The following is a 12,083-nucleotide window of genomic DNA, read 5'->3' on the forward strand; positions in this document are numbered from 1 at the left end:
ACAGTTTTGGCCAGTGAGATATGAGGAGATGTTTGCAGGTGGCGAAGGCAATCTGGAATTGAAGGCTAGTCGTCTCAGTGCTTCTGGGTAAAATTTCTTAGCATTTTTATAGTATAGGCCTTGGGGAACTTGTAAATCCCCTAACTTATTTGATTTCACTAACTGTAATTGTGCATGTCCTTTTCCCAATGTCTGATAAGAAGTAGCCATGAGAACAGTTGTGATTTGCTTCCATACAGCTGCTCTTAAATAACATTAACAGGTCAGAGGAGAAACTACGAACATTTTAAAATATTAGTCACCATCCATTTGTGACTAAAAAGCCAAGACAAAAACGCTGCAAAAATTAGAGAACAGATTTGCTTCCTGAATCTGCAAATACAATTCTCTCTCGAATGCATAGCTAGCTGCCTATCAAACAGTGAAAAATTAAAGACCTCAGCGTTAAAATAACCAGAGGACAAGGAGGCCTGGTGTCACCCCTGGCTTTGGACACCCTCCTGAAAGTGCTAGCCTGAGTGTGCAAGTGAGAACTCAAGTGTATATGTTAGAAAAGAAAAGGAAAATGTCGTCATCTGTGGATGATACAATAATTGGCTGCCTTAAACCCCAGGAGAGTCCACTGAAACTCGGGGAGCCAGGAAGAGGTTAATTACATTTGCACATGAAATTCATTTATGAAATTCAGTGTTTTTACTTACATCTGAATGGGCGCTTGTGAAATGTAATAGAAACAAGATTCTATTCATGATATACAAAGCAATAGATAAAACGCCTAGTGCAGTGCCTCGNTGCCTAGTGCAGTGCCTCGCATATGGTAGGCATGCACCTATTCTTTGAATGAATGAAAAATTAATAAGAAAATATGCCAGCACCTGTATTTACAAGTGTTAAAAGCCTTTAATAAATAGGAAAGCATTCTGTATTCTTAGATGGGTCAACAGTGTTAAGATGTCCTAGTCTAATCCCAGTGAAAATTATAAGGAGTGTGTGTGGGATGGGAGAAATAAATAACAAGAACCAAAATGGTTCTTCTTTTTTTTAAAGTAATAAGCATGGGATACACTGCCTTACTGGTTTTAAGCAATTATTAAGTTAAGGAACAGATGTGGTGTAGAGTAAGTGCCAGGACAATGGAAGAGAAGAACAAGGCTCACCTGTTTGGTTGACCCAACATAGATTTGAGTGCCTTCTGTCTGTGGGGCCCAGGGTAACACTGGTGAGGAAAGCAGATGACTGCTGGTGCTCCTGGATCTCACGGATGTGGGGGAAGCATGTGAGCATCAGGAGTCCTTGAAGTGTTGGGACAAGGGGGGCAGGTACTGGGGGAGCCCTGGGAAGGGCGCATGCCTCCTTGTTCTCAGCTGGCCCCAGGGTTAGCACGTCAGGAACGATGTCCCAAGACTGGGGTGATAGTGGACTTCTCCGACGAAGTGGCTGTCGGATTGCAGCCCAGAGGATGGGCTGCAAGCGGGTGGAGGGTGGTGATGGAGCCGCGGGGCAGGTGGAGCCCTGTGTGAGGAGCCACAGACCGGAGTGGTGGGTGGAGCTTGCAGGGGGGAAGAGGCAGGAAGAGCTGGATGGTAAGCAGCTCCAGATCCCGGGGAACACGGAGTCCAGGCTAGGACCTCGACCTCTGTTCTAAAGGGGGCGGGAAGCCAGTGCAGGCCTCTAAGCCCAGGACAGCTGACTCTAACTGTGGTGTATGTCCGCAGTGTTGTAACAGAGGATCTTGCCCTTATGTCTGTAGCCCACAGCTCCGTGCATACAGGAGTTCCTCACCCTCCTGGCCGTGTGTCACACCGTGGTCCCCGAGAAGGATGGAGAGAACATCATCTACCAGGCCTCCTCTCCAGGTGAGGGCTCCGGGTTGAGTGTGCCCCGCTGTCCCCTTCTCTGGGTGTTTGCAGTTACTTTGGGGGCTGTGGTGGGGTGGCGTGCCCCACAAAGACTCCACTGTTTGTCTCTGGCCTCACGCGGTTTGCAGGTTATGGTGACAAGTGCTAAAGCCCCAGAGAGGTGGCACTGCGCCCTCCTGACTCCGTAACACTGTGACAGCAGGGCGAGACCCCAGGCCATCTTGCGTCTGCTAGCGGAAGACCCTGCACTAGACAAAACTCGCAGGGGAGGGTGGACTGGCTTCTTTGTTCACCCTCCCCCCACCATAGATTTTCCTGATGGAGCTAAGCTGGGTACTAACCCTTGAACCCACTTCCTGGAGCTCTGAATCCCTGAGCTCTGAATCTGCGCTAGAACAGGAACACTGCCTCACTCAGAGAAGACGTTTAGTCAGAAAGTCATGGGAACGTTACTTAAGTTCCTTAGGGAGAACTTGANGCTCTGAATCTGTGCTAGAACAGGAACATTGCCTCACTCAGAGAAGACGTTTAGTCAGAAAGTCATGGGAACGTTACTTAAGTTCCTTAGGGAGAACTTGACCCCCACCGAGAACAGCAGGGATGCCACCACTCTTGTCCCGAGAGCGTCGTTTTAGCTCCCGTCTTCCCACCTCACGCAAGTGCCCCCATCAGGACCCGGGTGCTGGGAGTGAGTGAGCGCCTCCTAGAGCCGAGTCCTTACCACTGCGCCCGTGGGCCAGGCCCCTCCCGCTGCTGGGGACTTGGTTGATCTGGAAAATAACACGTGCTCAGCAGAAGTCTGCCATTACCTGTGGCGAGTCAGTGCCTCATCAACTCTATTGACAGACGAAGCTGCGTTGGTGAAGGGCGCTAGGAAGCTGGGCTTTGTCTTCACGGCCAGAACGCCATACTCGGTCATCATAGAAGCGGTAAGTGACAAGCCTGGGCACCTCTTCGCCTTGTACCTCACCTACTTTTTTGAAGGCTCTCTGTTTGAAATAGCATGTCTGATGGAAATGTGATAGCTACATTTTTTTTTTCCTGTGAGAAACTAGATCCATTGGGAAGCTGCGGGTATCATGTGATGATATCAGCTTATTCATGTCGTGTTTGTGTTACAGGCATTTTTGTCTCTCGGAGAGGCTTCTCCACGAGTCTTTCATACGCTGGTGTGATTTGTAGTACAGAAGCTAGCAAGCTTGCTCTCCATTCTCTAACAGTCAGGGGAATAACCACGTGGTCCACGTGGCTTGAGGACAGGATCTGAGGCTCTGTCTTTGCAGCCTTGGCACCCGGAGTATGTGCACAGCAGAGCCCTCGGCGCACTAGCTTCAGTCTCCCCACTGGGGAGATGCAAGTGGGCACTGAAGACCTTTGTCATCTGTAGGGGTTTTTCTTTTTCCTAAGGCCTAGGGGGTTTATTTATTTTATGATTGATTTTTTTTAAAAAGATTTTATTTATTTGTCAGAGAGAGAGAGTGTGAGCACAAGCAGGGGGAGCAGCAGGCAGAGGGAGAGGCAGGCTCCCCACTGAGCAGGAGCCCGATGCAGGACTTGATCCCAGGACCTTGGGGTCATGACCTGAGCCGAAGGCAGACGCTTAACCAACTGAGCCACTCAGGCGTCCTGTAGTTTATGATTGGTTTTTGAGTTTCCCTGCTCAGGAAGCCTGAGAGAGAAATCTGGTGATTGGAAAAAATGTGAGTCAAGAATAACAGCCAATAAAGAAGGACCCTTGAGGTGGGCAATGGGGGAATTGTTGGTTAGGAGTGGCAAGGTGCGGGCGTGTTTACTGCTGACCAGTTAAGGGGGCTGCAGTTTGCTGCAGGATGGGTTGAGGAGGGCCTGGAGACAACTACTGTCTTCTGTCTCCTCTGCCTGCCTTTACCTCTTAATTTGGGGAGGGTTCATGAATTATAACAGTTTTTGCTTTCATGCACCTTTGTATCTCTAGGCCTTCTTAATACATTTGAAATTCACTTCTAATTTATATAATAAATTGTTATTGTTCCTAACTTGGTGGTACTCCATTTTTTGGGTACTTATATGTAAAACCTAGAAAATATCAGACCTTTTACAGTGTGCCCATTTCTTGGCACGTTCATGTTCTTGTCTTCTGGGGTACAGAGATCAAAGCATAATTATTTTTATTTTAAAGTAGAACAAAGTAGCTGAATATTGAATTTCCTTCATAGAAGCTTCTCATAAATGAAGTCTTAACCCCCTTCAGTTTGAGGAGATTGGTAACATTCGCAGTAGAATTTTCTGTCGTGTGGGTGCTGCTGTTTTCTCTGCGTTGCAGTGATGGGGACGGGGATTGGGTGTGCACTGATGGGACACAAGTGGGAGAGACAAAGAGAGCATGGCTGCTTCTGATTTGCTCACAGTACCAGATAAATATGGAGAGATCGACAGCCCACTGGCATTGTCATCATGGTGGTAGATGCTTACTAAAAGTGGATTGACACCCCTTCGTCATTGTATTAAACTATTAAGGCCATGTTTCTGAGAGTAAATAAGACTACCTAACTACTTAAGGTTCAAACTAATAACTTTAAAATCCTCTTTAACCATCAATAGCAGAATATCCTCAAACCATGCATTTTTGTGTTGGTTACCAGCCATTTACATGAAGTGGCCCAACTGGTCATCTTAATGGCCGAGTCTGTGGGCTGCACATGGTTGCACAGTGGTTGATGGGATAGCAAAGAGGGATTGGCTCCTGGCAGTCATAGCACTCGTGCTGATTTGTGGGGTACCAGTGGGCACATTTCTGAATGGGCATCTGACCAGGTTGGGACAGGGTGAGGAGAAAGAACTGGTGGTTGCAGAAGGAGGGGAATAAAGGCCAATGAAGGCTGGATGAGGTGGGTTCCTGGTTGTATTTCAGGATACAAGGAGAAGGAGTGGGGAGTTGTGGACAGGGCAGTAATGATGACTTGGTGACATCTGATTAAAATCTTATGCAGATCCATAATCCTTATTTCTAAATCCAAAATCCAAGAAGCTTTGAATTCTGAGTTTCTCCCCCATATTTGGGGAGTTAGGCATTTGGCAGCACAACGTAGCCAGAACTGACATGAGGCCGTTTGTGGTCTTAAGAACCTCAGTGTGAATAGTCCTACATTCTGCCGTGGAAGATTGATGAGCTGGATTATAGGGTGTTGCCCCAGACTTCCCAGGGGAAATGATGGCATATGATGTATGCGTACATTTTTTTATACTTTTTATTTTATTATTATTTTTTTTAAATAATATTTTCTTATTATATTATGTTAAATTCTGAATTTGGAAGCATGACCTGCGCCAAGGTTTCAAGTGGACCTGTGTAGCTTGTGTCCCATGTTTTCCCTGTCTTGGAAGGGACTGTGTCGGCCAGCTATTGTGACAGCCTATTGAAGCATGAGAAGCTTCTACCAGAAGGGGGAGCTATGACCCCACCGGACTGGCATGTGGGAAAACCGTAGCTGTTGTTGAAAAGGCCTTTAGAAGGGGGATAGAAAGAGAGCTCGAGAGAGAATATATGTGTATGTGTGTGTATGTATTATAGAGAGACAGAGAGAGGGATATACGTGTATGTGTATTATATACAGAGAGAGAAAGTGCTGGCGGGATGGGGAGATGTGTGTACAGAGAGGTTTATGATTGGGGAGACTGTTGTTATGAGATTTTAATACTTTGCACCTCAGGTAAGAGCCTGCTTTTCTTCCTTTAGATGGGACAGGAACAGACATTTGGAATCCTTAACGTCCTGGAATTTTCTAGGTATGTTTCTCTTTCGTGCACTTGAAATAAAATACTTCCATATATATTTCACAATGTCATCACAGTGTTTGCAAGATTGTATAGTATGATTAAATACAGTACCTAAGTATTGAATTTAGTAACTATATCTCCACAAACCCTCTCCTTGCTGGAATTTGTGACTTTCATTAAAGAAAGTGAAGTAGGTCGTTTTTCTTTCTTTTTTTTTTTTCCAAATGAAACCTTATGCTTCCATATCCTCCTCTTTCTTTAGATTTCCAGACCTGCTGTTCTGGCATCAGCAGCTGCAGACATGTCTGCATAGTTTGGAGTTTGTGATGAGGGCCCTATTTCTGTTGGTTTTTCCCACGTCCCATGGGGTCGTGCCTCGTGCTCCATGTGAGCAATCTCATGCCAGGCCTGGGAAACTGATGAGCGGAGGTCGATAAGATCCGTGCATCCTGTCAGAGGCTTTGTCCGAGTCGGGCAGTTCTCTTGTATATACTCCAGCTCATTCTTCCCCAGTGTGGTTTATTTAATTTAAGACCCAGGAATATTTCTTGGATCATTTGCTTCCCTTGTCATTAAAAATATCTTAATGTTTGGTAGCTTTCCTTCTTAACGTTGAACTTGATGTCAATACTAGAGCAAGGTTCTGTTGCTACCTCAAAAGCATGTTTTCCCATTAGTAAAATTGGAGTTTTTCAATAACCTTTGTTAAATGATTCACACTTTATTTTCTCTGCTTTTTAAGTTGTTTGAAAAAGATCAATTTTTAACCCTCTTGTGGGAAATGCTTTCCAGTCCTAGACTTTGGTTTTAGGACCGCCAACTTGAACTTTGGTGGGTCAAGAGCCCTTGGGGCTGGGCGAGTCAGAGGGGAAGAACGATGGTTGATAACAGTAGTGGTTCATGTAGGGGAGTAGGGGCTAGGGTCCCTGTGTGTGGAGGTAAGGAACACATTAAACACTGCTCCTAGCGTTTTTGTGCCCCATCTCTTGTGTATGTCCTGGAAACTGTGCTGTTATGTGGCAGTGGTAACCACAGTTACTACAGGGACAAGAAGGAGGAAAAGGAATTCGATTAAAGCAGGTGATATGGATAGAGACATGAGGATGTATTAAAAACTTCTGGGAGAATACGATGGAATAGAAAGGTCCTTTGTAGTTATAGCTGTGGTTTTCTTTCTTTTTAGTAGACTCCACTTTTCCAGGTGCCACTTAATTCTGACAGCACTCCTTCTCGGCCCTTGGTGACAGCCCTGCTTTATACACTCAGAAAGTGAGATGCTGGGTAACCAACTTTGCTGAGAGTGCCTGGCTACTAGGTAGCTGAGGGAGAATTCAAATCCAGGTCAGACAGAGTGCTGTGGGGATGTGGGAATTTTCACAAAGCTGGAGAGAGAATGTGCCTCAGTCTTAGGAGCGAAGAGTCCATTGGGAGTCCCCTTACTGGCATGGGTGGCCTGGGGCCTAGTGTGGTTGGGAGGTAGGTCAGGAGGATAGAGTGTCTGCAGAAGGCAGGGACAGAAGGTGTAGAGTACGAGTGTGGTGTATATTCTGGTGTGTGGGAGGCCGGCAGGTGGGTGGGTGGGCTCTTGGGGAATGAGGTCAGGCTGCAGAGGTGAGGGGAGGTCAGCAAGAACTGGAATCTGTAGGCAGTGGGGAGCCACTGAAGGCTCCCGGAGTGAGCATGGGCCACTCTGAAAGAAGAGTGCAGAAGTGTCTGTGTTGGAGTGGGGAGGGGCAGTAATCAGGCACACCTCAGTGCTGAATCAGGAGTGTTCTATGAATTTCTAATTTTTTTCTACTCCGCTTAATAGAAGACACGACAAGGGGCTTTTGGAGTAAGTGGATTTATGCTGAAGCTCTCCTCTGCTACTTACTGCACAGATGACTAATATTTGAACTGTAAAATAACACTTCTACAGAGTATTATCAGAAGTAAATTAAATGTGCATAATAGATGGTCAGATTTTCCATTTCTGCTCTCCGGCGATAAATAGCTATACTAGTCAGTTTCCATGGAAGGGAAAAATAGGTTTATGTCCATTATATGTAAATAAAAAGAGTAGTAGATACACAATTAAAGTCCAGCTCTGAAGGAAAGAGTAAGGAAAATGGAGCTTTGCCATTTTTAGGGCTCTCAGATCATCTTTTGATTTGTTTGGTGCTTAATCATGGGGCATGGGTCCTGTCATACAGACCAATGACGACTTTCCTTTCTTTCTCTTTTTCTTACCCTTGCAGTGACAGAAAAAGAATGTCTGTAATTGTTCGAACTCCATCAGGCCAACTTCGGCTCTATTGTAAGGGGGCTGTAAGTACCGGCTAAGTGTCCTGTGCAGCAGGGCGCCCTTGCTGGCTACGTCGTTCATCCACTGCTGCTCTCGCCCGCTGTCCCCATCATGCGCTGCACGTTTGCCCGAGGTTGAAAGGCTCTTTCGGATTGACCATAAAACTGACCTGGTAGTAACAGCCCACTGAAGATAGTGGTGGTTCAGGCCAGCGCGGCAGTGGTGGCCCGTGAAAGGCTTGCTTTTAGCCAGTAGTTGGTTTCAGAGACAGCAATTCGCTGTGTTGTGCGAAGTCCTTAGAGCGTGTTCTGACTTTGGGAAGATGGAATAATTCATATGGACCTGTGATAGTCTTTTAAGTACACTGAGATTGTGTGTGTGTGTGTGTCTGCCAGCAGCTCTTCGTAGTTGTTGTGGTTTGTTTGTTGTCACAACTTTTCTGAGCTGTGTTCCTCAGTGTTTCTTAGGCGAACTGGGTTCAGTGCCTTGTGGGCTGTGCACTCCCTTGCCAGGAGCTCCTGTAGGGTCAGGAGGCAAGAGTGTAGTTGAGCAACTTAGGACGTGCCTGTTACTTTTTCCACTCCTGCATAAAGGTGTATAAACTTGGGCATGTATTTTGCAAATGTGGGTAAATGTAGGCATCATTGTGTCCCTGATAATTCTCTTGACACTTACGGTTCTCCCCAAAAAGTTTTTCTTTGGACACACCCATACCCGATTTATTTTCCAAAACTCATGACTGAATCTGGCCAAGACTGTATTTCTACTTGCCCACTCAGGTATTCTCATGCACACTGGACAAGCATTACAACAAAGCCAGGTTTAGAATGCTGACTGGCAGGTTTACTTAAGGGATTGCCAGTCACAGGGTTTCTCTATTTTACAGGATAATGTCATTTTTGAGAGACTATCAAAAGATTCAAAATATATGGAGGAAACACTGTGCCACCTGGAATATTTTGCCACAGAAGGTAAGTGAAATTTGGAAATGTATTTAATCATCGAAGTTGTGTTTTCGTGTGTTTGTGGCTGATGCTTGGGGTGAGCAATCACGTTCTGAATGGACACGTGTGTTTTGTGCAGTCCTTGGCTTTCTTCATAGGATATACTTTTCTAGTGCTCCCCTGGCCCCCTCCCTCTGTGTTCTGTGCCTGTGGCAGTGACAAGATGTGCGCCACCTGTCTGGGACTCTGCTCACTCCTCACCAGGAGTGCGGAAGGAACAGGCAGGCCAGCTCACCACACGTAGAATCAGTTTGTAGTTATTATTCCTCTTCTCAGAAAACTCATGAGGTTATATCTCTGTCCTCCTCTTGTTATCCTTATGACTACTGGCTTATCCATGACTCGAGGAAACAATAATTCATTGAACCCGTAGAGACTAGGAAAGGAGTTCTCTGACAGGCCTCGAATGACACTGATGTCAGGGTTTCCAGCAAGGGAAGGTGATGAAAGCTGGGGACTGGTCGAAGTGCCGACTGCAGCTTTTTCACCTTTAATGCATTCCTATGGCTACATGTGCGCGTGCATGCATGTGTGTTCGTACACACATGTGTCTGCTAGAAAGTCCAGATCGTCCACGTGATGTATGTTGGGCTTTTATTGTCGTCTCGAAATGTCCCTCCTGCCTCCTCTGCTTGCTGATACCTGCCCACTGTTCATGCTCATAGAGTGAGTGCCCAGCTCCTCTACTCTCTGCTGTGGGGAGTTCACTCCGTGACTTCCATGTACTCTCACATCTATACACGACGTACTTGACAGCAAAACGCACTGAAGTTGTTCTTCAATTCCCTTTTTAGATGTGTGAAAGTTAAATTAGAGTGACCTAAAAAGCAGATAGTTTAATTTTTTTGAGCATGCTGGTTTAAAATGGAGCCCCATGATGTCACCTAGGAGGGAGGGTGTCCTGCTTGCTTCCATTGCTGAATACGCTGTGGCTGTTTTGCAGGCTTGAGGACTCTCTGTGTGGCTTATGCTGACCTCTCTGAGCGTGAGTATGAGGAGTGGCTGAAGGTCTATCAGGAAGCCAGCACCATACTGAAAGACAGAGCTCAACGGTTGGAAGAGTGCTATGAGATCATAGAGAAGGTAATTACCTGTGATACCATTGTTGCATGCCCCATGAGGATCTCCGAGTATTGAACAGTCGTCTCACTATATAGCCATGTTCCCTTTTCCTGTACATATCTTAAGCATTAGCTTTTAACGAGGTCTTTCTTTGCTTTAAGAAACACTTCGTTTTTATGGGCACCTGAAAGGTCGAGCCACCTTTAGCTAAGCGTTAATGGTATCTTAAGAAGTATCAGGTCAAAAACAGTGTCAGTGACTCTCGGGGTTTACCTAGGATTAGGCTTAATGAGGTTGTTCACCCTATTGAGTTACAGGAGCATTCAGAAGGCGTAGGCTGGTGGGACATTGTTCATTCTAAGCATGTTCACACTTACTCTAATAATAGCTACCTTTGCCATTGCTACTCCATATTGCCTACTTTGATTTTTGTTGTTGTTGCTGGTCTTTGCAGTTTATCCCAAAGCATTAGGTAGCTTTCTACGTATTGGATTCCCTCAAATCTGGCAGCTGGATTTCACCTTTTTCTGTTTCATTCAGCACCCATCGGCCCATTCATTTTCCAGTTTCTAGAACTCTGAACTCATTAGCTTTTCTCATTCTTTGTGTTTCTTAAAATTACTTTTTGGCTTTTTTTTTATACTCTGCTTTTGTTTGAGTTTTCTATTTACTTGTTTGTCACTTTAATGGAATTTGGTAGGAGTAGAACAGAATTCAAGTTTCACTTGGTCTGCTTTACTGGAAATAAGCAATATTACTTTTAGAATCAGAAAACGATTACATAGGTGATGGGTCCGTGTGGTACCAAGCAGAGGTCGACCTCTTTTCCCACAGTCGTGTCATCAAGCTATGGTGCCCTAGCATGGGGGAACTCGGGGGAAGTAGGTGCTGCTCTGTGCAGGGGCTCTGGAATCTGCCAGGCCAGCAGGCAGCCTCCACCTGTCCACGTGTCCACATCTGTCCTCACTGTGAACTGGCCCTCTGTGCTCCTGGAAGAAGTTTAACAGGAGCAACATTTGATAGCTCCTCAATCTTAAGATACTTTGATATTTTCTTCTCCAGCTGTTGAAATGTTAGCATCAGCTGTCTCTTCGTCTTGTATCGTCAGATGAGTGTTATCATCTAGAATCAGTTTTTTTCCTGTGTTACCCATACTATAATATGTACGTTACTCATCAGTGGAGTGAGAGGGGAAGACTCACCTCCTGTGAATATCTTCAGGATAACTTGCCCGTATGCTTTACTGAGAGGTGATTCCTATTCTAACATGCCCATGGTCCAAGAAATAAATGATCAATGCTGGGTTGCCTATGTGTTTCAGGTGGTTCTAACATTGCAAATAGCTCCAAACTGCCGCACATCTAGATACCATTAATTATCTGCAAACGAAGGTTTAGTGTAGAGGAAATAAGAGAACTGTCAGAATATTTGACTACCTTTCGGGATCAGTTTTGTCATTGATGCTGCTCTTAAGGCTGTACCAGTCTGTAATCGCAGTTCTTTCTCAATCTAGAATTTGCTGTTACTTGGAGCCACTGCCATTGAAGATCGGCTTCAGGCAGGCGTTCCGGAAACCATAGCAACTCTGTTGAAGGCGGAAATTAAAATCTGGGTGTTGACAGGAGATAAACAAGAAACTGCAATTAATATAGGTAATTAATTGTAAATTTTCCTGGTGTTGGCTTTGTATTATTTTTAAAGTATCTTGTAGAAGTGCCTATGGCTTCCTCAAATGCATTGACAGATGATGTTTTAAGGCCAAGGAAAGTTTACCTGAATCAAATGAAGATCTTTTATGAGTGTTATCTGCCTATAATAAACATTAAAGCTATTATGTCTCCCTGAATTGTATTAAACACACCTATATAGGATACAGAATTCAAGATTTGGTAACTTTTTCTTACTGCTTTCTTCACAAAATTGTAGTCTGAGACTAAGATCATGTTTTCACCAAGTTTAATACGCATTATAATTTTAAATAATTATAACCACTTGAATGATTTTACCAACTGATGGGTCTTCTAAGAATGTTGTCTCTTTTTTTCCTTTCCATGTGTGGGTTGGTAACCTCTTTGCTTGCTAAACTTCACAGAAATTAAAGTTGAAGAAAGGGAATTT

General features: G+C 45.0%; 1 protein-coding gene across 1 annotated transcript in view; it reads left to right on the forward strand.

Moving 5' to 3' along the window:
- ATP8A2 (ATPase phospholipid transporting 8A2) overlaps positions 1–12,083 on the forward strand; it is a 498,496-nt gene that overhangs the window by 86,776 nt on the left and 399,637 nt on the right. Inside the window, exons 15-21 of the mRNA XM_034663775.1 lie at positions 1,751–1,856; positions 2,706–2,788; positions 5,575–5,624; positions 7,853–7,922; positions 8,786–8,870; positions 9,847–9,986; positions 11,479–11,617. Of these exons, the coding sequence (XP_034519666.1) occupies positions 1,751–1,856; positions 2,706–2,788; positions 5,575–5,624; positions 7,853–7,922; positions 8,786–8,870; positions 9,847–9,986; positions 11,479–11,617 (673 nt within the window). The remainder of the gene's footprint in view (positions 1–1,750; positions 1,857–2,705; positions 2,789–5,574; positions 5,625–7,852; positions 7,923–8,785; positions 8,871–9,846; positions 9,987–11,478; positions 11,618–12,083) is intronic.

This window comes from Ailuropoda melanoleuca, chromosome 7 (assembly GCF_002007445.2).
Source record: "Ailuropoda melanoleuca isolate Jingjing chromosome 7, ASM200744v2, whole genome shotgun sequence".
NCBI classification, from domain to species: Eukaryota; Metazoa; Chordata; class Mammalia; order Carnivora; family Ursidae; genus Ailuropoda; species Ailuropoda melanoleuca.